We start from the raw sequence: 24,092 nt of genomic DNA, 5'->3' as shown, positions 1-24,092 counted from the left end.
TTCTGCTGCGTTGCGCGTTTCTTTCAAAGAAAGTTCTGTTATTATAGAATCAAATATTTTGTATTCTTTTACTTGTCATAAAGCAAAATGTTTTTTAGATTTGAAATCAGCATAAAACTATATTAGAAGAGGCAAACAATAGAAAAATGTATTTACCTAAAAAAGTTAAAAAAATAAAAAAAATTGGAATAACGAAAAGTTAGAAATTTTTAACTTGTTATAAACACACATTGTTTGTTCTTTAATATTAGTTGTTTGACAGTGACTTGGAAACTTGTAATAATAAGTTTCTTGTACCATGCAGCATATGTTGAATCAAACTTACTGTTTTGTAATACTTCACATATTTTACGTTTTGTTGTGTTTAAAAGAAGAGCATCACAATCAAATCCATATAAATTGAAATTTTAATGACAGTTAAAATCTTTTTAAAATGAACATCAAAAACTTTTACATAAATTTATAACAATTAACTAACAGATATGAGAAAATTTACAACATAGATGAAATGTTTTAGATACACAAATTATGATTAAACTCAATATAATTTGTCAGTTACTTTAAAATTACAAAAATATTTTTTAGATTCAGACATACGTTTGAAGCTAGAATATCTATGTATATGTAAGGATAAAAATGAGTATTTACAAAAAATCAGATTATTTCAATAAAATAAACAACATATTTTAACACACTACATGAAGTTAGATTTGAAATATTTAGTATACTCCTATTTACAGATTGCTTAAAATATATATTTTGAGTAATGGAAGCTCATTGAGCTGCAGCTATATCATTTTGTTGAGGATCGTTTAATACCACAGGATTTTGGGCAGATTCAGAGTTTTCCTTAGGAGAAGAAGATAGTGTAACTACACTGTGGCAAAGTGGGCATTTATCTTGGACATAAAGCCATTTTCTTAAGCATGTCCTGTGAAAATAATGCTGACAAGGAGTAACACAGGCAGCAGTCATAATTCCAAAACAAATGGAACAGACATCATCAAGAAGAGTAAGTTGTTCACTTGTAGCAGACGGTAAAGATTTTGCCTTCTTGGAAGCTTCTCTTCTCAGCAAAAAGCTTTTCCATCCAGTCTGAAGGCGTTGCCAAACATTAAAATAACAATGAATGAGCAAGATGGAAGCATTAATCCAATTCCATTTTCCGGAGGTGGATTCCCAAAGACCCATACCCACAACAAATATTGCAACAAAAAACTCAAGTACTTTGGTTACTGCACGTGTGTAGTAAACTATATCATCTAAATTTTCCCATGGTTCATATCTTGCAGAATCATAAAGAAACAGAGAATGTACAACAAGTAAATCAAGCACTTGTACAGAAGTTAAAGTGCAACTGGATAAAACAACCATCATCCAGAAATCAATCGGAAATACTGCCGATAGAACCTTAGTGAGATAAAGGGGGAAAATTAAAAGAGCAAAACACAAACTAAGTGCTCGAAAATGGCGCCAAAGGCTACGGCTTCGGGAAGCACTGAGGCCCAACACAACAGGTTCGGCAATTTCTAGCATTGATTGAAGTAAAGAAGAGAGAACAATAAACAATATTATTGTCAAGACAGCCATTCTTGCACGCATTTTCATTTCTATTAATCCAGTTTGAAAAGAAAGCAGCATTAGAGTTAGGCCTTCAGTCCAGCCACTGTGCATTGGATTATCATGGAAAAAGGCGGAGTATCCTTGGAGGTATGCCCTGGTTGAACACAATATAAAGAAAGATAAATATGATACACTCACAGAAGTGGCAACAAGTGTGACTGGACTGGCACAAATTGAACTAATGGTAGTTAGTATTATTAGATACCATTCATTACTCCAAGCCATCCTGTCCATTTGGTACATTGTACCAATAAGCTTTACAAAAAATTCGATCAGCCAAAATAGCGCAAAATGAGTAGGTACAAACAGTTTATTCCACAAAATAATGAATAATCTACCAAGTCCAAAGGTTTCTGTCACTGTAACTGCATCTAAATAAGCTAGTTTGGCACAATCAACAATGGTTGGAATTTGGTACGTTATATACAGAAAGACATTAAATCCAGTTACAGCAGTACCAAAATTATGGAAGAAAGGAAGAGTATTTATTGGCAAGTTTCCAAGACATGCAATAACTGGAAGAGCATACACAAGAACTATTGGTGGAATAAAGAGCCTTGGGCCTTTCAACAAGTATGCAATTAATCCACCCATAAAACAATGAAATCCTATTGTCACCAATTGTCTCCTTAAAAAGTATGGATCCTCTTCCTTGTTTTCAATCCTGTTGCTTTCAGTTTCAATGTATACACTGGATACAGCATGGCAACTTATTATTATCACACCACTAACGAAATGGGAATATAATGCTTGAACGTGTCTCAAAGGCAGCAGCAACAAAAGAAACCCATGTAAAAGAACTGCAAAATAAAAGCAATGTTTCAAAGATAGTAAGAAATATCTTGGATTAATAAAAATTTATTTTTATTTATTAAAATTGGAAGCTTTAAAATGAGCAAAAACAAAAGCAAATTTATAGGTAGAACAGAAAATATGTACCAAAGAAAGTTGATATTAACTGGAAAATAATTTTAATGCATAATCTGATATCTTATTTAAAACTATAAAGAAACTCAAGCATGAGCTTAACTAGGATAAGAGGTTCTAGAAGAAAGGTATCTTACTTGATTTCTTTGTTTTTTGCTTGGTCTACCTATGATTTCAAAACCTGCATTTCTTATTTAGTATACCCGTAAAACTAATAGAAAGCCAAAATTTTTGTTTGGTTATTTTAAATTTATAAAATCAAGAAATTTTCATAATAATAAATCATTATATCAATTAAGCAGAAATCTGTCAGTAGTTCTGGCTTATTCATTTAATATTTGTAAATAAAATAAATTTATTGTTTGAAGTTTTGATTATTTTAACTTCCAGCATTTGATTTACGACAACTGTTTGGATATGAGAGAAACTTGCCAAAGTTAAAGGCCTGTCTGATGCAATGAAAGCATGAGAGAGCATATTTCTAATGAGAAAGCATTGCAGGATTGAAGGAGTTGATTAGTTACCCAGATTGGCTGGTTTACCTATCATCAGGAAACTCATTCATATTTCTGAATTACTTTTAGATAATTCTGTGTTTTTCTTGAGAAGAAAATAACTATAATAATCAGTCTATAATGAGGCAGTTTTTTTTAATCATTTTAACTGATATGCATTAATTTCCCACTGTGTCACTTGCTGTTTATTTATTAGAAATAGAAACAATCTTTTCTAGTGTTGATAAAAAAATTATTTTTTAATCAGTCTCTCAGCCATTGATTGTTTCAATGACCAGTTTCTTGATTGGAGAGTTCTTAAATCTTTTAAGACACATAAAAAGGGATGAAAAATGTTAAATTTGATTTATTTATTTGATATACATCTAAATAAAAGATAAATTTTGTTTTTTAAGAATAAAAATTTCAACTTTAAAAGTACACATAAAGAAGTGCTCCACTGAAGCAGTCAGTGAAGATCTTGTTCACATGGCTGGTTGGGGAGCTGGGGGATGTGAGTTCGATCTTGGAGAGCACAAAATGATCAGCATGTTTATGCAGAAAGGTTGCCCGTTAAATCTGCCAGGAAAGTCCTCTCATTGGTCGTGGTGTAGAAGTTTGGAGAGCTGGAGAACCAGCTCAGGCGCTGTCCACTTAATCTGACCAAGGTTAAAATTATGTGGCCTTTCTACCATGGCCATTAAAAGATAGAGCTCTAGAAAAGAGGCTAGGTGCTGGGCTATGATTAGGTGGTGTATGCACATTAGTTTAACTAATCTTAAAGTCGTTTTTCTCAAAAAAAAAAAAAAAAAAGAATCATTCATATTTTTTTAAATTTATATATTCAATAGGCATAGGCATTTTACTTTAGGATTCTTATTATTTTCTTTATCATACGAATAATTTATAAACAGCTTTTTCATATGCATGCATGGAACTAAAATAAGTACATAGGCTGGGTACATCATGGCATTTAATTTCTGTCAAAGGGTAACAAATTGGACCACACCCATAATTCTGATTGTAAAACAAAACAGATCTATCAGACTATGTGCTGATTACTATAAATAAAAGTATAAAAATACCCACACTCTTGAACTGAAGATATTTTTGCATAAGTTAGTGATAGGGTATTTTCTAAAGTTGACTTCAGCTCAGCTTATTTGCAAATGAAGGTTGAAATAGAAAATCAGAAACTGTTAACCATGAATACAGAAAAAGATCTTTTTTAGAAAAATTAATGATTCAGAGAAAAAAAACAAAAAGTGGTGCATCAATATAGGTATGTTTAATGTAGCAAAACTGTTTTTGTCATCACTTTAACGTTAATGTTACTAATCTACATCAGTTTTTAGTATGCTTACATGACTTTTATTTTAAATTAGGCAGTGATAAATGAAATAAAGCAAAGAATTATTAATCCCGGCTTCTAATAAATTAGTAATAAAATAGTTTGGATAGAACTTTTTTTCATTCTGAAAATGCCTCTCCCCTAGTTCAGGTTTTTCCGCGAAGCTTTTCAATTAATACAGCTAAAAAAATTAAAATTTTTTTATTTAATATTATCTGCTGCCCTTTTCCGGTGGGTTTACGTTATTGAAGTAAGCAATATTCGTTTTTTGTAATTCATCCCATTAGAATAAAGACAAAATGTATTTAGATATGCTATTATAGTATGATGTTTTTAATCACGGCCAACTCATGATGGCAAAAATTTACGATGCAATCTTCTCCAGTACATATTCCTTTTGAGGCACCATTAAACTCTTACTGCTAAAGTATTGATGTTAAAACTGCTTAGCCTTGGTGCTGTTTTAATAGTCATCAAATATATCAATATAATATTTTATACCTGTATTAGTATATTTGGTACTTATTACATAATCCTTGAACATTTCAGTTTTGGGAAAAATACATTTGCCAGCAAACGAAAGAAAATTTTTGAGTTTTTTTTACTTAAAAAAAGAAAGAATTCTTTTAAGAACTTGATAAGAATTTTGGAGCATGACCATTTCTCTATCTGACCTTTAATTTACTATAACTAGTGGTGGAACAAAGTTCTTTTCATTTTAATGTATTAAATTATTAATACACTATCTTTGCTATAACTGAAAAAATATTTTCTGAAACTACCGAAAACCAGTTGTAGAATTCTTATCAAATCTACACCAATTACCATAATACCAGCTGTACATATTATTATCAGTAGTAGACAGTAATTACTCATCATCAGTAAAAGGCAACTTTCTACTGTTTTTCAAAACTAATTTCCCATTAACTTTGCTTTTTAGAACATAAGTTATTTTCTTATTTCAATTAATACATAAGAAACCAACATATATGAATGAATATATAAATAATTTTTTTTTCAATGACTTTTGTTTTTGAATAATTAATTTATTAGAATTGAGCTTAAAAAAATTATTAAAATTAAAAAAAGACAAAAAAAAACACGGTGTTATCTTATGAATATGTGAAAAATTGAATCGCCTACAGTTAAATTTAAAACAATGGTTAACGCTTAACCAATCAGAAAATTCTTTTTCGTTTTGCTCTCATCCCGCTCGAATGGTTCGTTGTAGAATGTCCTAATATTGACAGTGACCTTGCTTCAAACTATCTGTATGCAAAATTTCATCAATTTCGGTTGAATGGTTTAAGAGACTATAAAAGACACACACACACAGACATTCATTTTTATATACATAGATTATTGCAGTGTACCTACCACTGCTAAGATAAAATTCAAATTCATTATATAAGATGTGTTCATTCGATTCAATTTTGGGGTACTTTTGGATACATGAAGTTTGACATTGTCGGTATTCTAGCCCCACATTGGTGACCCTTAAATGATCTAAACACGCCTACTTTGATAGATCGTCCACATTGAACAGTTGACTTGCTATTTGTGACTGCGACATTGTCCTCAATACTCTGTTGCTACTCACTCTAGATTACACAAAATTTTGGCCTGTATACATTTGACTGCAATTAGCAACACACAAGTGACGATATACACAACTGTGAACTTAATACAACTCTCCCAACCAGAGCTCAAAATCCAGTGAACTTAACACAACCCTTCTGGTTTTTTCAAGAATGGCAATGAATCAACTAGTGATATCCATTCATTGAATTCTATCACAGATAAAATTCTGGCAGGGGAGTAATGTAGCGTAATTATCACAACAATAATACAATTTCAATTTACTAATATATAAGACGTGATAAATTGATTCTATCTTAGGATACCTACCTCCATATAGATAAAGTTTGACATTGTCTATATTCTAGCCTTATATTAATATTAAACAAATTTTAAAAATGTAAACAATACAAAAAAAAATTACCCAAATTGATGATAACACAGTCCAAAATTTGGCCAAGTTCGACAGAATGAGGAAATGACTTTGATCTATCATGTTGCCACCAATAGTCTATTATAAAAAGACCAGGCACCCTCATGATAACACCAACAGCTGCCTCCATGGTAAACATTTACCTATTTTTTCAGGCAAAAATAGGAGTAAAACTAATAAGTATAATTTTGGACGACAGGGAAAACATTGAATTTAAGATTTCAGCCAGAAGTTCAGCAAACCTGAAAAGAACAAAATAGTTCATAATAGAGCAACAATTTACTTGTTAGAATGTTAACCATCAAAGTGAGTTTATAGGCAAAGCTGTATATATAAATTTCCTAGCTACACACTACTTTCTTATTGATCAGCATAGGGAAAACCAATTTTTTACTGCAAGAGGAAAGCTTTACCAGCATAACAATATAAAAAACTCAGGAAGAATGTTCAGTTCAGAGAATTAATTTCAGTTTTAAATCACCATGATTAATATTAAACCAATAATTTTTTAATACTAGGTCATTCAATAAATACTTAGAAAATTTGAAAGATGAAGATCATACTTTTTATGAAGCATCATTCCTCACTAAACTGTTATTAAGTTCTAGCTTTACTCTTGCTTGGAGAGTTCAATATCATGGTCATTTGACTAAAAAAACTATAGTTAATATAAAAAGATGGAAAGAAATTAATTTCATACTGCTTTATTTTTATTTTTTTAACTAACACTTTCATTTAAAAGGTTGAACAGAGAAAGAGAACAAAGACAAGGTTGAATGAAGTTCATGGCCCTTTTGCCTCTGTGTTAGTGGCTATTTACCATTTTTCTTTGAGTTTCAACGTGACTTCTTAACATCTACAAATGATGAATTTCATTCAAGAAGTTCTGCAGAAGGACTTTTGCCAAAACAATTAAATGATGGTATTGACCCGTTAAAGATGATTGTTTTAAAAAAATTCCTGAAATATGACGGCAGGTTTCAATTTTTTGCAGAACAGCTGAGTAGCAATAATAATTTTCACACACACCTGGCAGTTGAAAATATCTAATGACAAATATTGCATTATATTAACTGTATATGCACTTAGGCTTTTGGTAAGGAGTTTATTATATACGAACAGATTTTAAAATGTAAGCTTTATATTAGAAAAACACAACTATTTATGAAAATATTTTTCTAAATTTCTATTTTACACCAAAATAATCTATTAAAGAAACCTTAATTTCTACTATATGTAGGTACTATGGTTTTATTTGAAAAATAGTGGAAATTGTAATCTATTGAGTAATTCTGCATGAGATTTGTTTTATTTTTAGTAATTGATCAGACGAATAAAACTACTAAAAAGGAATATCCAAACTATACCTTCATTCAGCGCTTCGTTATAGCGTTTTATTATTATACATCTGGCCATTTAATTCTTACGATTGAACTTTTGCTATATTCAGCCAAAGCAACAACTGACTCACATATGAGTTATCAAATATTTCTGGTAGAGAACTGACGTAAACGATAAGAAATTTCTACCCTATTTTACACAAATACATTTTCAAAGATGATTCAGCGAATTAACAGAAAATTAAACGAGGTAGATGATATGTTTGACTACGATCCATCAAATTAGAGATCATTTCCTTCAAATTATTATTCGAATCAGAAATTTACAAGGACAATCTGTTTTCTCTTGCAAAGTTATGGACTTGGACCTTGTCAATATTCGTGAAATTTGCGTTTATTTATTTTTCTTAGTCACGAACACAGTGACAGTTTGTGGAACCGATTTCGCAAGATGTTACAGTTAGGCACTCGGTAACCTAGTTCTAGGATCTTAAAACTTTAAAGTAAATTAAGAGATTATGTTTTGGCAACTTTCTTTGTTTTGATATAGGAATTCGATTTTTTTTTGTGTCGGAAGTGTGCAGTTTACACAATATATTAAACTATTTATTAATTTTTAATTAAATATTTAATTATAATGGGTTATACCTCTAGTTTATAAGCTTGTAACAATGTCTAAGTGGACATATGTAAAAGATCGTGCGAAGTATGGAGTCGGTAAGCTGGAAACTTAAAGCTAAAAGTTTGTTTACCTTATTTTAATATGATAATGGTTTTTAATGATATATTTTTCCTTTATTTCTTTTAAGCTGTATGCAACTTTCAGCAAAATGGAACTCATAGACTTCACTTGTTGGTGGGTGAAACCGTTTATATTTTGCAGGAAAATTCTGGTAAATAATATTTTATGTTAACTACCTTAATACTGTTTAAAATGAGAAAAATGTGTACATTGTAAATTTTCGATGTGAATCTCAAAAACAAAATGAAAAAAGTTTGGAAGGGGAGAAATTTCGCTGCAGAATAAGCGCCGAATCTTGGAAAGCGGCCTGAGATTAACTTAAAAATAAATATCGCAGAAAGGGACCAACTCGAAGGTTGTAATTCGTTGTCACCTAATATATACAACGCATATTTCCGTATCGTGATCTGTAGCACCAACTACAATCGCCATGGTGCCAAATAGATATTAAACTTGCAAATTTAAAAACAAAGCATGTAGATGTATGCCCAAGGGTTGCCCAATCTTTCGAGTTGGTCCCTTACTGTGATGTTTTTTTTTAGTTTCTCGCGGGTCACTGCCCTGAAGTTTCCAAGACTTCGCTATTATTCTGCCACAGATCACAATACGGAAATTTCACCCTAATACAAACCTCTACATACTTATTTTTAAATAAAGTTGTACGTTTGAAATCCATTTGGCGCCTTTCCGATTGTAGTTATCCCAACAGATCACAAGATGGAAGCATCCTATTTGTATGTATCCAAACATATATGTGGGAGATTTCCATGTTGTGATCTTTGGCTGAATAATCGCAAATTCTTGGCAACTTCTGGTAGCGGCCTGCGAGAAACTTAAACATCAGAGAAAAGGATCGACTTGAAAGGCATAACTCGTAGACATCCCTAAGCAAACATCCACTTGTTTTTTTAAATAAAGTTTTCAAGTTTAAAATTAATTGGTACCTTGGCAATTGTAGTTGGCGACAGATCATGATATGAAAATATCCCTTGTGTGTGTATATATATATGTGTATTGTGTGTGTATATCCTGATTGGAAATCCCTGAAAATACAACCCGTAAAACAAATTTTAAAACTTGTTTTTAAATTTAAATTTTCTTATTTCCGTTTTTTTTAATGTTGTGCTTTGGGAATATTTCTATATCTGTACAAGTTCACCCCAACTGAAATTGACAGGACGCCAGATGAATTTGCCCTGTTGTTTGACTTGTAAATTAAAGAAAATATGTATTTTGGCTGGCTTGCAGGAAGGTTTACACATCAATTCTGTTGCTAAAATAATTAAGTTTTGGTACCAACCAGGTAGTGGCACGGTTGAAAGGAGAATTGAGCAATCTGAAAAAGTATTGCCTATAGCCACATTTAAGCGAGTCACGAAGTGTATTTGTTTACATTTTTTTATTGCAAAGGAAAAAAAAAAACATTTAGCATCATAGCCTTAAAATTTGATGTCAAGAGCAGACTTGGATAAAATTAAAAACTTTTAACTAGTTTCTTACTTTATTCTTGTACTTTATCTTTATACTAGTTTCATCCTTTTCACTGCCACCTAGTTTAGACAAAATTTATTTGAAAGTCACTGATTTTTTTAAAAGTGTTTTAGTTATCATTAAATTTTATATTGATGCCATATGCCATCATATATTTCGTTAAATTTGGCAGACTTCTAAAGATGAAACTAGTTACTGACTTACCAAATTTTCTGTCGTATTCAAATTTTCTAAAACTAACAGCAGTAGGGTTAAATATAGGAATTCTGACCATTTTTTTAAAAAATGAGACATGTTAAAAAAATTTCTTCGATTTCGCAAATTTTTTGTGATTTTTGTGATATTATTATGCATAGTATCTGTCAAAAGGTGTAGGTATATAGTAATATCCTGTGTATTTTTTAAAAAAAAGCATTATAAAATGTCAGCTACAAAAATGTTTTAGTTCAAAAATATTATGTTTATTATTTTTTAGATTGGTTTTATGGTTGCTCAACAAAGAATAAGAATATTTGGGGTATATTCCCAAAATCCTACGTCTCTGTTAAGGAATCCATAATTGATAAAACGGGGTAAGTCAAGAAATTAAAAAAAATAGACGAAAATTCCCTAGCAGTGGAATTTTGAAGTAAATATTGGAGCAATTTTTTGTTACCAAGTGCTTTATAGTATTCTGTGGCTGGTAAATTTTAGAGCTGTAAGAGGTTTGAATAATATAATTTATTGTTATTAGAAAAGTATCTTTGTGTGTTAAAAAAAAATTATTCCCATACATTGTTAATTTTGAGATCTTATTCACAATTAAATTTATCTGCATGCATTTATTTAACGTGGCACCGGATTCGTGGTATCTATTTGAGTGACAACGTTTCAGTTCTAGACTCAAAAATTATATTCTCTGATCAGGTTCATGTTAAATTTTTGATCAGCATGCAAATATTTATTTAGAAATAACATAAAATACTGTTTAAAAGTAAAAGTAATACCCCTCAAATTTTTAGTATATGAAGAAATGAAAAAATCTATTATATTCACGAAGACGTGAATATTTTGCATATTCATAATTTAAATTTGCATTACCAGTTGCCCTTTTTAAATGATTTAACACCAGCCTCGCAGAGTATCCCGTAAAATCGGGAGATCCATGAAGTTTGAATTCCCAATAAATACCGTTTGCTGCCAAAATTGTTTTGATGGTTGGGAACAGTCAAAAGTTTATGAAGTTCTTTTGATTTCGCTTAAGCGCCAAAAAAGTTAGTGGTGTTGCCTGAAAACAAAAAGTAACACTTAACCACATCTAGCGAAAAAATTTTTTTGTGAAGAAATGAGAAGTTCCATTGTAAAATTACAAATCATTGGCAAGTGAAGGACATTGGTGTACATGATAAACAAAAATACGACATAAGTTTTATGATGCTTTTCCTTTCTCTAATATTGATATTTATAGGAAATGGACCTTAAAAGTTTCCATCTGTGTTAGTAAAAAGAGGATTAATTAATACTCTTTCAGAAAGGAGATTTCCCGTTAATTGCTCAACTACAGTTGGTTTATTTTGAGCCTTGGTGGCTCAGGGTATAGAGCACTCCCCCCCCCCAATTAGGTGAACCAAATTCGAATCTCTGCCAATCCCTGGTTGATTCGAATTCCCCACCCGGCTCAGTACTGACGTAAAATATCCTTAGTGGTAAGCTGGTTATGGTCTAAAGTCCCCTTGCTACGAGACTAACTGTGGGGGGATTTTGCGGTTTTCCTCTCAATGCAACACAAATGTGGGTTTGTTCCATCAAAATGTCCTCCACTAAGTCAAATTTATTATAATACTTGATACAGGAGTTCCATTGTCTTCTGGATTGGGTTCAAAATTACAAGGAAATGGAGTCGAACATAGGTAGTCGTAAACTGAAAATTCGTTTGGCTGTCCAGACAATAGTTATAAAATAAAAGTGGTTTGTTTTTTATGCAATTAACACAACTGGGAATAACTTTTCTTTGATTATCCATAATATATAATTGACATAATATTAAACGGTTTCTGGTCTAAAATGATAATATTTTTTATGTTAATTTTTCAAAAATAAGTAATTTTATTGGTTTTGATGTTTTATATTTTTTGATGTTTTATACCATAATTGTGATGTTTTATACCATAATTGTGTAATCTTTAACTCTGAGGATGTTGACATCATTAATAGAAGTAGTTAATGATTTTTTTACACTCTTACTTTACCGAGGTTTATCTCTTTTTAGGTCTTCTTAATCCCTTTTATACCTAGATTGCTATTCACAAAGTACAACTGTTTGTTTATCCCTTCTAAATTCTTTACTTGTTCACGGTTGTTAAATTCTTTACTTGCTTTGCAATTGTTAAGAAATCTAGAAATGAAACTTGAGATTCTAATTATTGTGATAAAACCCCTTGCTAAGTGAAATTAGTAACAATAATCAGGAAGACTATTTTCCAAAATTTTGACCATGTAATCTAAAGATCTATATGCTTGCATGAAATCTATATATAGACCTTGAAATTATGGCTTTTCAGTAATTTTTTTCCATAATGAATCTATACACTTATATACTAATGTGTGTTTATATGCCAATGTAACACTTATATGCTAGTGTAACACCAGTCTTTAAAGGTATTTTTACAGTGTAATGAGCATTTATTCCTTATTGTATGTTTAAGAAGTGAGTTTCTCACTTCACTTTTTAATTAAAGTTTGTTCAAAGTCATTCGATTCTATTTCCCAAAAACTTTTTAAAGTTGTTTCAAATTCACGAGATTCTTGCAACTATTTGCAAAGAATTTCAATAACTACAGTAAATAAACTTATAATTTTTAACTTGTGTCATTTTCTGTGAAATATTTAGGCCACATGAAGCAATTATTCCTAGAGAGCCTCCAATCATTCAAGAAATTACCGCTGTACTACGTGAATGGGGCAGTATTTGGACACAACTTTATGTGGTAATTTAGAAGCAAATGCTTATATTGATTCAATTATTTATTATTTTCTCGCATCAAATTAATTTCTTTTTACTATGCAGCTGCGGGATCCTGACTTTGAGGTTATTCGAATTATGATGTATGAATTAATTGAATGGCGAAGAAAGATCATGTCTGGCACACTACCTGTGGTTAGTGTTTTAACTTCTTAAATGTGATTTAAATTAGTATTTTATTTTAGCTTGATTTCAAAGCAAATCATATATCATGCAGCACATATATTTATTTGCCAAGTTTTTGTTCTTATAAACATTTACAAGAATAATTGATTTCTCTGATATTTATAATTGTTGTATTAAAGAATTTTGTTTGTTTCCATATCCCATTTTCCATAAAAATATTTCTATTGTAAGTACTACAACTAGGTAACTCTAAATCACTTATTAAATTGATGTTTTGTTTTATTTTAAGAGTTAAGTTCTAACTGTATTTGCCCTGTGGCAGAATTTTTTTGGTCTGTCTGTGACAAAACTCTCTAACACTAATGTCTTTCTGCATGATACTTTTAATAATGACAGATATGTTACTAATATATATTTTATTCATAAATTAGAACAGAAAAAACACGAGACTTTCTATACCCTCAGATGCATGAGAAAGGCATCTTTTGAATATAATTCTTCAGAAAAATAAAATCCTTCTGAAATGTATAAAGAAAAGAAAAACAAATTTTTTTATTTCTCAAAAGAAAAGTCTTTTTACTAGAGCCCTGTAACAATGTTGTCGCCTTGCATGTGAAGTTGGTCTTGTTAAAGAATTTTGAATCTATAATCGGTAAACAATTCAGGAAAAATGAATATGAAATTCAAAATTGAAAACTATCATAAAGTCTAATTAGATTACTATACTCTTGATGTGTCAAAGCTGCCAATTTTATTTAAATTGAATTTTGCTGTGACTAATATATATATGTACATGGATAATTGCCATTTATCACATTTCATTTTGTCAAATAGTTATTTTTTTATTTATTATTTTTTTTTTGTTTGAATCAAATAAACATTCTTTACATCAGATTTTCATTTGCAGGTGTAATTGATTGGTTGAACTACTAATTATGTTTATAAAGTTTTTTATTTTAAGCTAATTAAGAGCCATAATTTAAATTCTAATTGTGAATAAATGATATCAATGATCACAGTCCAATTTTAGAAATTTTACAATTTATCAGAAAACATTTAAGTTTTTAAGTTAATTTGAGAGTTATTTTGGTTCAAGCTGGTCTTGAAACAAGAAATGATTTGTAGTTTTTTTTTGTTACTTGATTTTCAAGAAAAGGGGGTTGGAACTGATGGACATTATTTTGCTGTTGATTTGTATTTCTACAAAAAAAATTAAACTGTTGAGTGAAAATAGATAAAGAATGCCAAAAAATGTAGCATTTTATTTTATGATTGCTTATGAAAACATAGTTTTGAAGAGGATTTTGTAAGTAAGTTTTTTTTTTTAGGTAATAATAGAGAATGCTTAACTAGTAATAAATAACACTTTCAAACTCTTATTTGGTTGGAAACATTGTTACTACAAAAAAAACTATATTGAAAAAATGGTTTTGAATTTGTACCTTCAAACTATTAAAAACATAAAAATTTAATTTTAAGATTTTTATTTTATTGGGTTTTTGAATTATTTTATTGCAAAATGTATACTTATATTTTAAATTATTTATTAATTAAATTTGTTTGATATTGTATTATTTACAATTATGGATTTTACTATATATAAATCAGTATGCTACTAATAATTTTTAATTATGTGGTTATTTTGAATTATTAAATTTATAAATTTGCACTTAACACTTAATCTAATTTGAAATAATGATTATTCATTAAGAAAAAAAAAAGATTTTGCTATTTATGTGGCCCAAATAAATAAGTTTTTTTTTTCATATTTGCCTGCATAAAATAGCAAAATCCTATTTTTGTTGTGATGGTTTTAACTGTGTTTTTTTTCAACCTGTTGCAAGGACTTGTAATCCCTGGTTCATTAATATCATCAATTGTGTCATTCTAATTGTACAAAATGTTATTATATTTGTGTTACAAGTTATTAGAAGAAAATCTTATTTTTCAGGACGAATTAAAGGAATTAAAACAAAAATCTACTGCTAAAATTGATTATGGCAATGCGTAAGTATTTAAAAAAAATTTCTTAAATTTTTTATTTATAGATTTTGCAATATTTGGCTTGCTATTTCATGCAGTTTTTTTGCATTTATACTTTCTGAGAGAATTCAGTTATTTGACTTTTCCTTTAACATATTTTAATTTGTATCTCATTGTTTAATTGATTTTAATGTGAGAATTCCTTTGAAATTTATTTTCTAACACATTAAATCTGCATACAGATTTTTTTTTTTAATAAGATACAAATTAGATAGTTAAAAGGGTCATAAATGAATATTAGTTTTCAAACAATTAAATAAGATCTTATAATTGAATATAAAAATTGTTGTCTCGTGTTTTATAGAAGCTAATGTAAGGAGAATTTTTAAACATGTAAAAATTTATTATTTCTTAAATCTTAAAAATGTGTTTTTATTTTATAGAATTCTTGGGTTAGATCTTATTGTTCGAGATGAACATGGAAATATTTTAAATCCAGATGTTACAAGTGCTATTGATTTGTACAGAGCTCACGAATCTGCTACTCAACGAATAAAGTCAACTGGAAATAATGTAATTATAATATATAAAATTATATAATTTTAATTAAGTAATTATATTAATAAGTTAAGTAATTGTAATAATAAGTTATTATAATAATAATTATATTAATAATAATAATTATAATAACAATTATAGTAATAATTATAATAATCTCTCTATTCTAAAAAAAAGTTTTTGCAGTTAATTTTGTCCCCTGAAAAACTTTTTAACTACGTGATGAAAATCTAAGATTAAGGAATCAATTCATTCAGAATCTTTCAGGGAAGACATTTAGGGCATTCAAATCTTTTACATAATTTTAAATTTTTATTTATTTTAGTTTTAAAGCACGATTTTTCAGTTAATAATGAAGAATAACCGCCGTTCACAACAGCCAATCACATGTCTGAAAACGGCAAGCTTAAAAAAGCGATTTACAAGTCTGAATTTTCTTTTTCAGAGATGCAACCAATCACAAAATAGTTAGAATTTCATTCTTCAGTTTTACAACATCTCAACTTATTTCGTATTGATATATTGATTAATCTGATTATTTGTTTTCTAAAACGTTAATTCGTAAGTTTAATCTGGTTCCGGCATATAAGATAAAGTTGAATGACAAGGAATTTAATTAATATGCAATACAGTAAATAAGCGAAGAGATATTTTATAAAAGTATTTAATGGAAAATAATAACAGCGAAATCTATGCGTTTGCGAAGCGTCCTATTTACATCTCTGAATGTTGCCACCTATTTTTATGAAAGTTAAACTATTCTCTGCTATAATAAAATTAGACTTATGCGAACCTTACATTCTATTGATCTAAGTGACGATGGGATTTGTATTTTAAAAAAATGTGATAAGATTCGCTTAAAAAATGTTGACGTTATTATATGGGACGAAGCAAGTATGATTCCCAGAAAAGCAATAGAAATGATCGATAGAACTTTTCGTGATCTTCTAGCTAATGAGATACCATTTGGTGGTAAGATAATCATTTTAGGTGGAGATTTTCGACAAGTGTTACCTGTCGTTAAAAAAGCTACACATATGCAGGTTATTAATGAAACTATAAAATACTCTTTTCTTTGGCCATTTTTTGAAATCCTCCATTTGACAATTAATATGAGAGTTAAAGCTGGTAACCAAGAATTTGCCAATTGGTTGTTGACAATTGGCAATGGAGAACTTTTACATCTTGATGCAAGCACTCCTGATCTTTATTGTAAAGATATCATTTCTTGGTTTTTTGAAAAAATCGATTGTCTTAATACTAACTTCATTAATCACATCATATTATCACCGCAAAATGATGAAGTTAACAAAGTTAATGAAAATATTTTATCACGTGTGCCAGGTGAAGAGGTTATAAGTTATAGTATTGATAAGGCCACACTATATGGAGTAGATAAATCAGACGGGAGAGAAGAAGAAGCTACTTTAAGGTATTCTATTGAATATTTAAACTCCATAAATCTCCCGGGACTGCCACCTCATCAGCTCAAATTAAAAGTTGGATGCATTGTAATGCTGATCAGGAACATATCTATTGTTGATGGCCTTTGCAATGGAACTCGATTGACTGTTCTTAAAATAGGGAAAAGAGTATTGACTTGCCAAATTGCTACTGGTAATAAAAATGGTAGTATTGTCAATCTTCCAAGAATAGAATTAAATACATTATCAAGTAATTCTTCCTTACCATTTGTGCTTTATCGACGACAATTTCCTGTTACATTAGCTTATGCCTTAACAATTAATAAGGCCCAGGGCCAAACCTTCGATAAAGTTGGGCTATATATTGAACGGCCTATTTTTTCTCATGGTCAATTATATGTGGCATTGTCAAGATGCACAACGAAGGAGAACATTAAAATATTTATTAAAGATGATCCTGTCATTAACAATATTGTATATAGAGAAATATTATAACATATATATAATGTCAAATTTATAAATGTATTTAGCGTAAAGAAAATGCTATTGGTGCATTGTTTATTTTAATTCCGCAAAATTAATGTTTTCATTTATAGTTATTTTGCTGAATATTATTAAAATATTTTTTTAAAAATTACCCTGTTCTTAACAATATTGCTTATTGAAAAATATTATAGTGTTTGCATATATATATATATATATATATATATATATATATATATATATATATATATATTGAATTAAATGTGTTAAAAATATATTCATTTCTTTGGGACAAAGTCTGTATTATTGTGATTATCATTTTTTTTAAACAAGTTTCATATTAAGATTATATCTGCACATTGATGTTAATTTCTGACAATTTTGGCTCATTTAAAGAACAAATAGGACATAGAAGGAACTGTAGTCAACGAAAAAAAGTGACATTGATATTGACACACTGCTTATTCTGCATTTAAGAAAATTAATTCTTTTCAATGATAACAGTTAATATTCAGTTTAATATTGAAATATATGAAATCAAAGCATTCTTGGTTTTGCGAAGCAATTCTCAGGGGGTTGGCGAGCGTCAGCGAGCAGGGGGCGGAGCCCTCTAGTAATTAAAATAATAAGTTATAGTTATATTAATAAGTTAAGTTAAATAATTATATAAGTTTAATTAAGTAATTATATAAAATGTTCCAAAATGTTTTGTAAATGTGTATTTTTGTGTAAGAACATCTTTAAGAATTTTATTAATTATTCTAGTATAAAAAATTAAAATAATAAATGAAAGTCTTTGTGCAAAAAAGGATTTAATCTATTTATGAGTGCTATTTATTTGAATTATTGTAGTTGCTCTTATATCTGCAGCTCAAAAGATTAAGCAAACTGGAAAGAATGTTAGTGAACATACCAAATTTACTGATTTTGTTTTGAAAACTTACTGTTGTTATCCCACTTTACTTCCCTGATTATTACTCTGAACGTGATAACGAAAAAGAATTAATAGGCATTTGTAGGAAAAATTGGTAATTTTCATTTGTATTTTTTCCTTTTTGCAAATGTTGTAGGTTTGTTTACTTTAGAGCTAAAAAAATGCTTTGAAATATTTGTTCAAAGAGCTGTTTATTGATTATTTGTTGGACAATAAACTACTAATCAATTTTTTATTTTGTGACTTAGCTAAGTTAATTGTTAACTAAGCTTAAAGCCTAAACATAAATTTTTTTTTCATGAAGTCCTCTACTTTGCTCTAAATGTAAATAAAAGCCAGTTCCAAACCATGCTAAGAAATTTTCCCTTTCTTAAACATGCACTAAGTAGAGCTTGTTACACAATAGAACTGGTTGAACCGCTTTCCTTGTTTTGCAGATCACCTTACTTTTGAGGCAAACCTAAGCATTCAAGGCAAAACAGTTAAGAGGCTCTTAAGAGGAAAACGGTATATATTGCCAACATTGTGTCAAAATTTGAAGTAAATCAGTTGAACAGTGAACTAGTTAGAAATACAGTACGAGAAACATCATTTTGAGTAAATTGTGTTTAAAATTTTATGATCAATAATCTTAAAAAAATATAAAAAATGCTGCAACTAACTATAATGCATCAATAAAATGTCCATAAGATGCTTCTTTATCATCTTCAATAGTCTCAAGTGTTAGTCTACGAGTTGTAGTAGCCATTTTTCTTCTTGATCAACCCTCATATGATGCCTCATATGTTTTTAGAGTAGTTTGCAATCATCTTTGTTTTGAGCATAGTCTTTGACTGCTAGGCCAATACATTTATTTCTAATTGTTCCAAAACTGTCAATAACCCATTGCAACAGTTCAATATTTTTGTACAATTATTTTAAAAGAATAAACTATCAAAAAAAGTAATTTTTTCCTTTTTTTATTGTGTTGTTCCCCCTTAATCTGAAAGTTATTCTGATTGCAAAATTTAAACAAGAAACCAATGCAAATTTTATACTTTTATTTGAAATATTCTAATAATAATTATTGTATTGTTTGAATTTTTTAAGACTTTTTAATTTAGTGGAAATGAGAATTTTAATTTTAGATTTTGTTTTAGTCTTTTGAAGAAGAAAGCAAAATCCAGAAGTCATCTTTAAGATTTGTTCACAGCTTTTATGTAACAGTTAAGAATTTTGTTTGTCAAGTTGGTGACGATGCTGATTTGCTGCTTACTCTTTATGATGCTAAAGAAGGAAAATACATAAGGTTTACTATCTCTCTTATTTCAAATAAATAATTATATTAGAATTATTATTTTTATTCATAGTTTTTTCTAAGATATATGTTTAACTTTTAAAGATTTAATTTGATTTAGTCTGCTAACACTAGTATTTTTCACAACTTGTTTTTTAAACTCCTATTTGTGTTTTCGACAATGATGTCTTACAATCTTACAATTAAAATTTCAATCATTTTCTGATAAGTTAAAATGCTCAAATTTTATCAGAGATCCTTTACTAATGACTAAGTTTTATTTACTTCACAATCAATGCTAGCAGAGTGCATTGTGATGTTATTGCCAAATAGAATTCATTGTCAATTCCATGTCTGTGCTTTTTAACAATACAAGTTAAAGTTATTTACTAACAGCTATAAGCAGAATTTATCATATTATCGCTAAATAGAAAGTGTTGTTTAGAACTTTGGATTATTTTTGAACTAAAGAAAGTGACCAAATTTAAACTGCACTTTTGCGCTTAATTGCAATGCAAGTTTCAAGTATTTCCTGACTGCTGCAAGCATAATTGTTTGAGCTGCTAAAAAGGTGATAACATTTTAACTAGAGTTATATGTCTGTTGACAAATCAAACATTTTATTTAGAGTTTTATTGCGAAATAGAAGATAACATCAGTTGAATTTTTGATCACTATTTGAATATATAAATTAATCAAATTTTGATTAGAATTCTATTCTTGTCGCCAATGTAAATTACTATTTTTTCTTTAATGATGCCAACAAATTTTTTTGCTTTTTTGTCATAAATTTAAATTTTGAGGATTTTTTATAAACAAACTATAATAAACAAAAATAACTAAGCTAAATATAATAAAATTAAATTTTTAGAATTTTTTTCCTCCCTATGAACTAAAAAAAAAAAAATGCTTATTCCATTTTTGTCAAACTGAAAAAGAAAATGTTGAGCTCATCACTTTCATAAGAAACTTCTTTCATCGTCAAAAATCTCCTCTCATGTCTTTTGAAAGTGACGTACCCTACATTTTTCAATTTCTGGCTGTCAAAAATTGAAATTCTTTTACTGACTACTTTTACTACTATGCTACTACATTTTTTCTCCTTTTTTAGTTCACTTGAAAAATATAGTTTTAGGATTTTTATATATTTTATATGGTTTGATTGAAAAATTTCCTTTTGGTATGTTTCACTTACATAAATTTACATACTGTTGTGTCTAGGCAGATTTAAAGTACACCTGAAATTTTGTTACAGAGAAATTACATTTAATTATTTTCATGTATGTTTTGTATTTTATAATATCCACCTTATGGCACTTATAACTGCTTGAGAGTAGGAATTATTTTATTTTTATAATAATATATAAGTTCTCTCTTACATCAAATAAATCTAAGCTGAAAGAGTATGATTAGGAATAAATAAATTTTAAAATTGATTATATTTTTTCGTGAGATGCACAGTAATCACATGTAATTGATGTTATATATATATATATATATATATATAAATGATAAATTTTGTATTTTATAAGCATTAATAGATATTGTTTTCTTTACCTGGTATTGGGTTATGGGTTCAAGTAATCTATTTAGCGTATGTCAAGTAATACAGCATGTAACTCATTTAATTTCGTAATTTGAGAGTGATGTATTTGTTAATTTGATATTTTTAAATATTCGAAGAAAAATTACTTAAATTCTCTTCTCTTTTTTCCCCCCTTTTAAATATGCAATTATTTCAAACCCTTGGGCGAAATGCAGTTTTTTTTTAAATGAAAAAGTCAGTTTAGTTAAAATCAAAAATATGGATGGAAAAAAAAGTGATTTGTTTATAAAGTTGTGAATTGTAAAAGCATACATTTTTGATTTTATTTATTTGTTTATTAGAAAATACAAGGTTAGAAAATCAATGTCAAGTTCTAAAATCTTTTATGAATTTATTTCATTCGTATTTTGTGCATTTAACATTAGGTTTTAATCTTTAAAAAAAGCTGAATATCTATAAAACTGAATAATTGTATATTTGTGTTTTATTCAATGACAGTTATATGTATTTTCAGTGAAAATTATTTGTTAAAATGGAGCAAAGAAGGTTTAGCCAAAGATTTGGAACAACTGAATAATTTAAGAGTTTTATTTACGGTAAGGAATCTATTTTATTTTTATATTCTTTATTCTATTTTATTTTATTTTTATTATATTTTGTTTTTATATTATTATAATTGAATAAATTTTTTTGCATTCTTTATGGTGCTAAAAATAGTAAGCAATTATGTTCATTTTTGAATATCAATATGATCGATAACAATTGGTAACATAATCTTACATGGAAAAAATATTGGTCAAGTTGCCTCTAAGGAAATCCCGGTAAGCGTCACTTAATATCTTCAGCAATGCTGTAATGTTTTATGGGTGTTTTGCTTATAGATTGGGAAAGTTCACTAAGATGACCACTGTCATGAACCAATAAGTTTATTTTAATCCTCCAGATGATCATGTGTTGCCTTTCCTTTAACAGCTTCTCAATGAGTATACTGTGTGTATCCCTAATAAAAATATAACAACAGCAAATATCATTTGTCTGGTGAATCATGTGACTGATTTTATGAATACTATGATACCCTATGGCAGCTGTACCCAAAATGTGTTCTGCAGACCCCTAGGGTTCTGTGGAAAAGTCACAGAGGTTCCATTAGTTAGGACTTTTGATCACAGTAATGATTTTTGAAACATGTTTGCATCCAATCATTTGTTTGCATCCAACCAATAATAGACTATTTACTTAATACATATTTTTTTTAATGAAATTATTTAAGTAAACAGCAGTAAAAACAAATAGCAAATTTTGTGAAATATTTTTTCCAATAAAAATATATTGAATAAATCATAGAAAGGATATACATTTATAAATGATTGCATCTGCATTTTATACTGAACTTAAAACAACCTAATTTAAGAATGAAGAATTATTTTTACCGATAACCATTCTAACTGTTTAAAAAATTTCTTTTATACAAACCATTATTCAGTGGATTTTATTCACTTTAATTTATGCATACACTAAAATTACTGTGTGAAAAGCCCTAGTAGATTTGTAAATTCAACTGCCTAACATAAAACCTAATTTTGAGACTGTTATTGATGTAGCAATGAAAACCTACCTACACAGAGCGGGAAGCATTTCTCCCCTTCAAGTGAGTGACGGATAAAGTTAATGGTTAAAGAGGATCAAAAGCATTTCTTCTTTCTTTCGTATAAACTTTTAAAAACAATTCTGCAGAAAAGAATACCAAAAGTTTTAGCTTCCCAAATTAAAAATCTTTCTACAAGAACTCTGTGACATTCTGCCACAATGTCGCCACATTTTGTATTTCGAAGAATTTTTGATCCTATATTTTAAAGAAGCTATCAAATTTCCCTTTAAAAATTAGATTTTGTACATCTAAGGAACAAGTTTATTTTTTGTTTATTTTCATAGAAATGTATAATTATATCAACATTTATTTCTACATTATACTTTTACTGTGCTGGCTAAAATATTGAATTCTTTCTTTACTTTAGCTTCAGTTCCTTATTAATTTACAAATTTCTATTGTTTTAAATTTTAATTATTTAGATAAACATTTTTGTTCAGTTTAATCTGCATATAAAAATATTTTTTTCTAGGATTTGGGAAGCAAAGATCTAGTCAGAGAAAAACTTTTTCTTGTGTGTCAAATCATTCGCATTGGTAATCCAAATTCACATCTTATGTATGAAGTATTAAGGGGAAGAACAGTTTAAGTCTATAAAAGCTGATTTTTCAGAAAGAATATTTTTTTCCCTTCAGGTTTGAGACTTTTCAAAACCCATCATACACTTGAAATCAAAAAACTGAAACTATGCATGAATGTCACAAGCATTTATTTACTTCTCCCAAAAGTTTAAAACCAAAATTTACAGCTTTTGATGTAGAATTTTCTTTTTTAAAATCAAGTTTCGAGAAAAACCAATTTTTCCTAAAATTTCCTCCTCTCTCTAGGTACTTCCTTATTAGTATTTTTATGGTACTCACTATACTCTTTTATTAATTTTTTGTTTCCTCATATTTTCTTCTAAGGTACATTCAAAATACAGAGGTTTTCATAAAATTCTCATGATTCAGATGAATAGTAGCCTTTATGGAGACAGTAGTGTGGTAACGTTTTTTTTTTTTGTGTGGATGATTCTCTTCTATGTTACCTATGCTTATTAATATTGTTTTTTTTTGACAGATAGGGCAGTTTTTTGCAATTTTTTTTGTAGTTTTCAACCGTAGAGAGTTGTATTACAGGATATCTTGGGTTTAT

The 24,092-nt window shown here is 28.7% G+C and overlaps 2 protein-coding genes across 2 annotated transcripts in view; one reads left to right on the top strand and one right to left on the bottom strand.

Annotated features, from left to right (window-relative positions):
• Positions 1-389: 389 nt before the first annotated feature.
• Positions 390-8,049, bottom strand: LOC107455670 (RING finger protein 145). The gene is made up of 3 exons (XM_016073310.4): positions 7,774-8,049; positions 6,398-6,648; positions 390-2,423 (listed from the first exon to the last, which is right to left on the bottom strand). Exons 2-3 carry the CDS (start codon positions 6,543-6,545, stop codon positions 775-777), a joined length of 1,797 nt encoding a protein of 598 aa, XP_015928796.1. The 5' UTR covers positions 6,546-6,648; positions 7,774-8,049; the 3' UTR covers positions 390-774.
• A 105-nt stretch (positions 8,050-8,154) lies between these two features.
• mbc (dedicator of cytokinesis protein myoblast city) overlaps positions 8,155-24,092 on the top strand; it is a 78,563-nt gene continuing 62,625 nt past the window's right edge. Inside the window, exons 1-10 of the mRNA XM_043057605.3 lie at positions 8,155-8,463; positions 8,556-8,639; positions 10,455-10,551; positions 12,849-12,945; positions 13,026-13,115; positions 15,058-15,113; positions 15,533-15,662; positions 19,628-19,776; positions 21,825-21,906; positions 23,431-23,494. Coding sequence (XP_042913539.2) covers positions 8,418-8,463; positions 8,556-8,639; positions 10,455-10,551; positions 12,849-12,945; positions 13,026-13,115; positions 15,058-15,113; positions 15,533-15,662; positions 19,628-19,776; positions 21,825-21,906; positions 23,431-23,494 — 895 coding nt within the window. The 5' untranslated portion in view covers positions 8,155-8,417. The remainder of the gene's footprint in view (positions 8,464-8,555; positions 8,640-10,454; positions 10,552-12,848; positions 12,946-13,025; positions 13,116-15,057; positions 15,114-15,532; positions 15,663-19,627; positions 19,777-21,824; positions 21,907-23,430; positions 23,495-24,092) is intronic.

The sequence above is a fragment of the Parasteatoda tepidariorum genome, chromosome 7 (genome assembly GCF_982258835.1).
Source record: "Parasteatoda tepidariorum strain Cologne lab strain chromosome 7, Ptep-v5.0, whole genome shotgun sequence".
Lineage (NCBI taxonomy): Eukaryota > Metazoa > Arthropoda > Arachnida > Araneae > Theridiidae > Parasteatoda > Parasteatoda tepidariorum.
Note: the sequence above shows the minus strand (reverse complement) of the source record. Positions and strands in the feature narration are given on the sequence as shown.

Coding starts and splice junctions, on each gene's coding strand:
- LOC107455670 (XM_016073310.4), bottom strand. CDS start 6,545: ATGTTTACCATGGAGGCAGCTGTTGGTGTTATCATGAGGGTGCCTGGT. Junction 2,424..6,397: donor CTGTGTTATCATCAATTTGG/GTAATTTTTTTT, acceptor TTTATTTTGCAG/TTCTTTTACATGGGTTTCTT.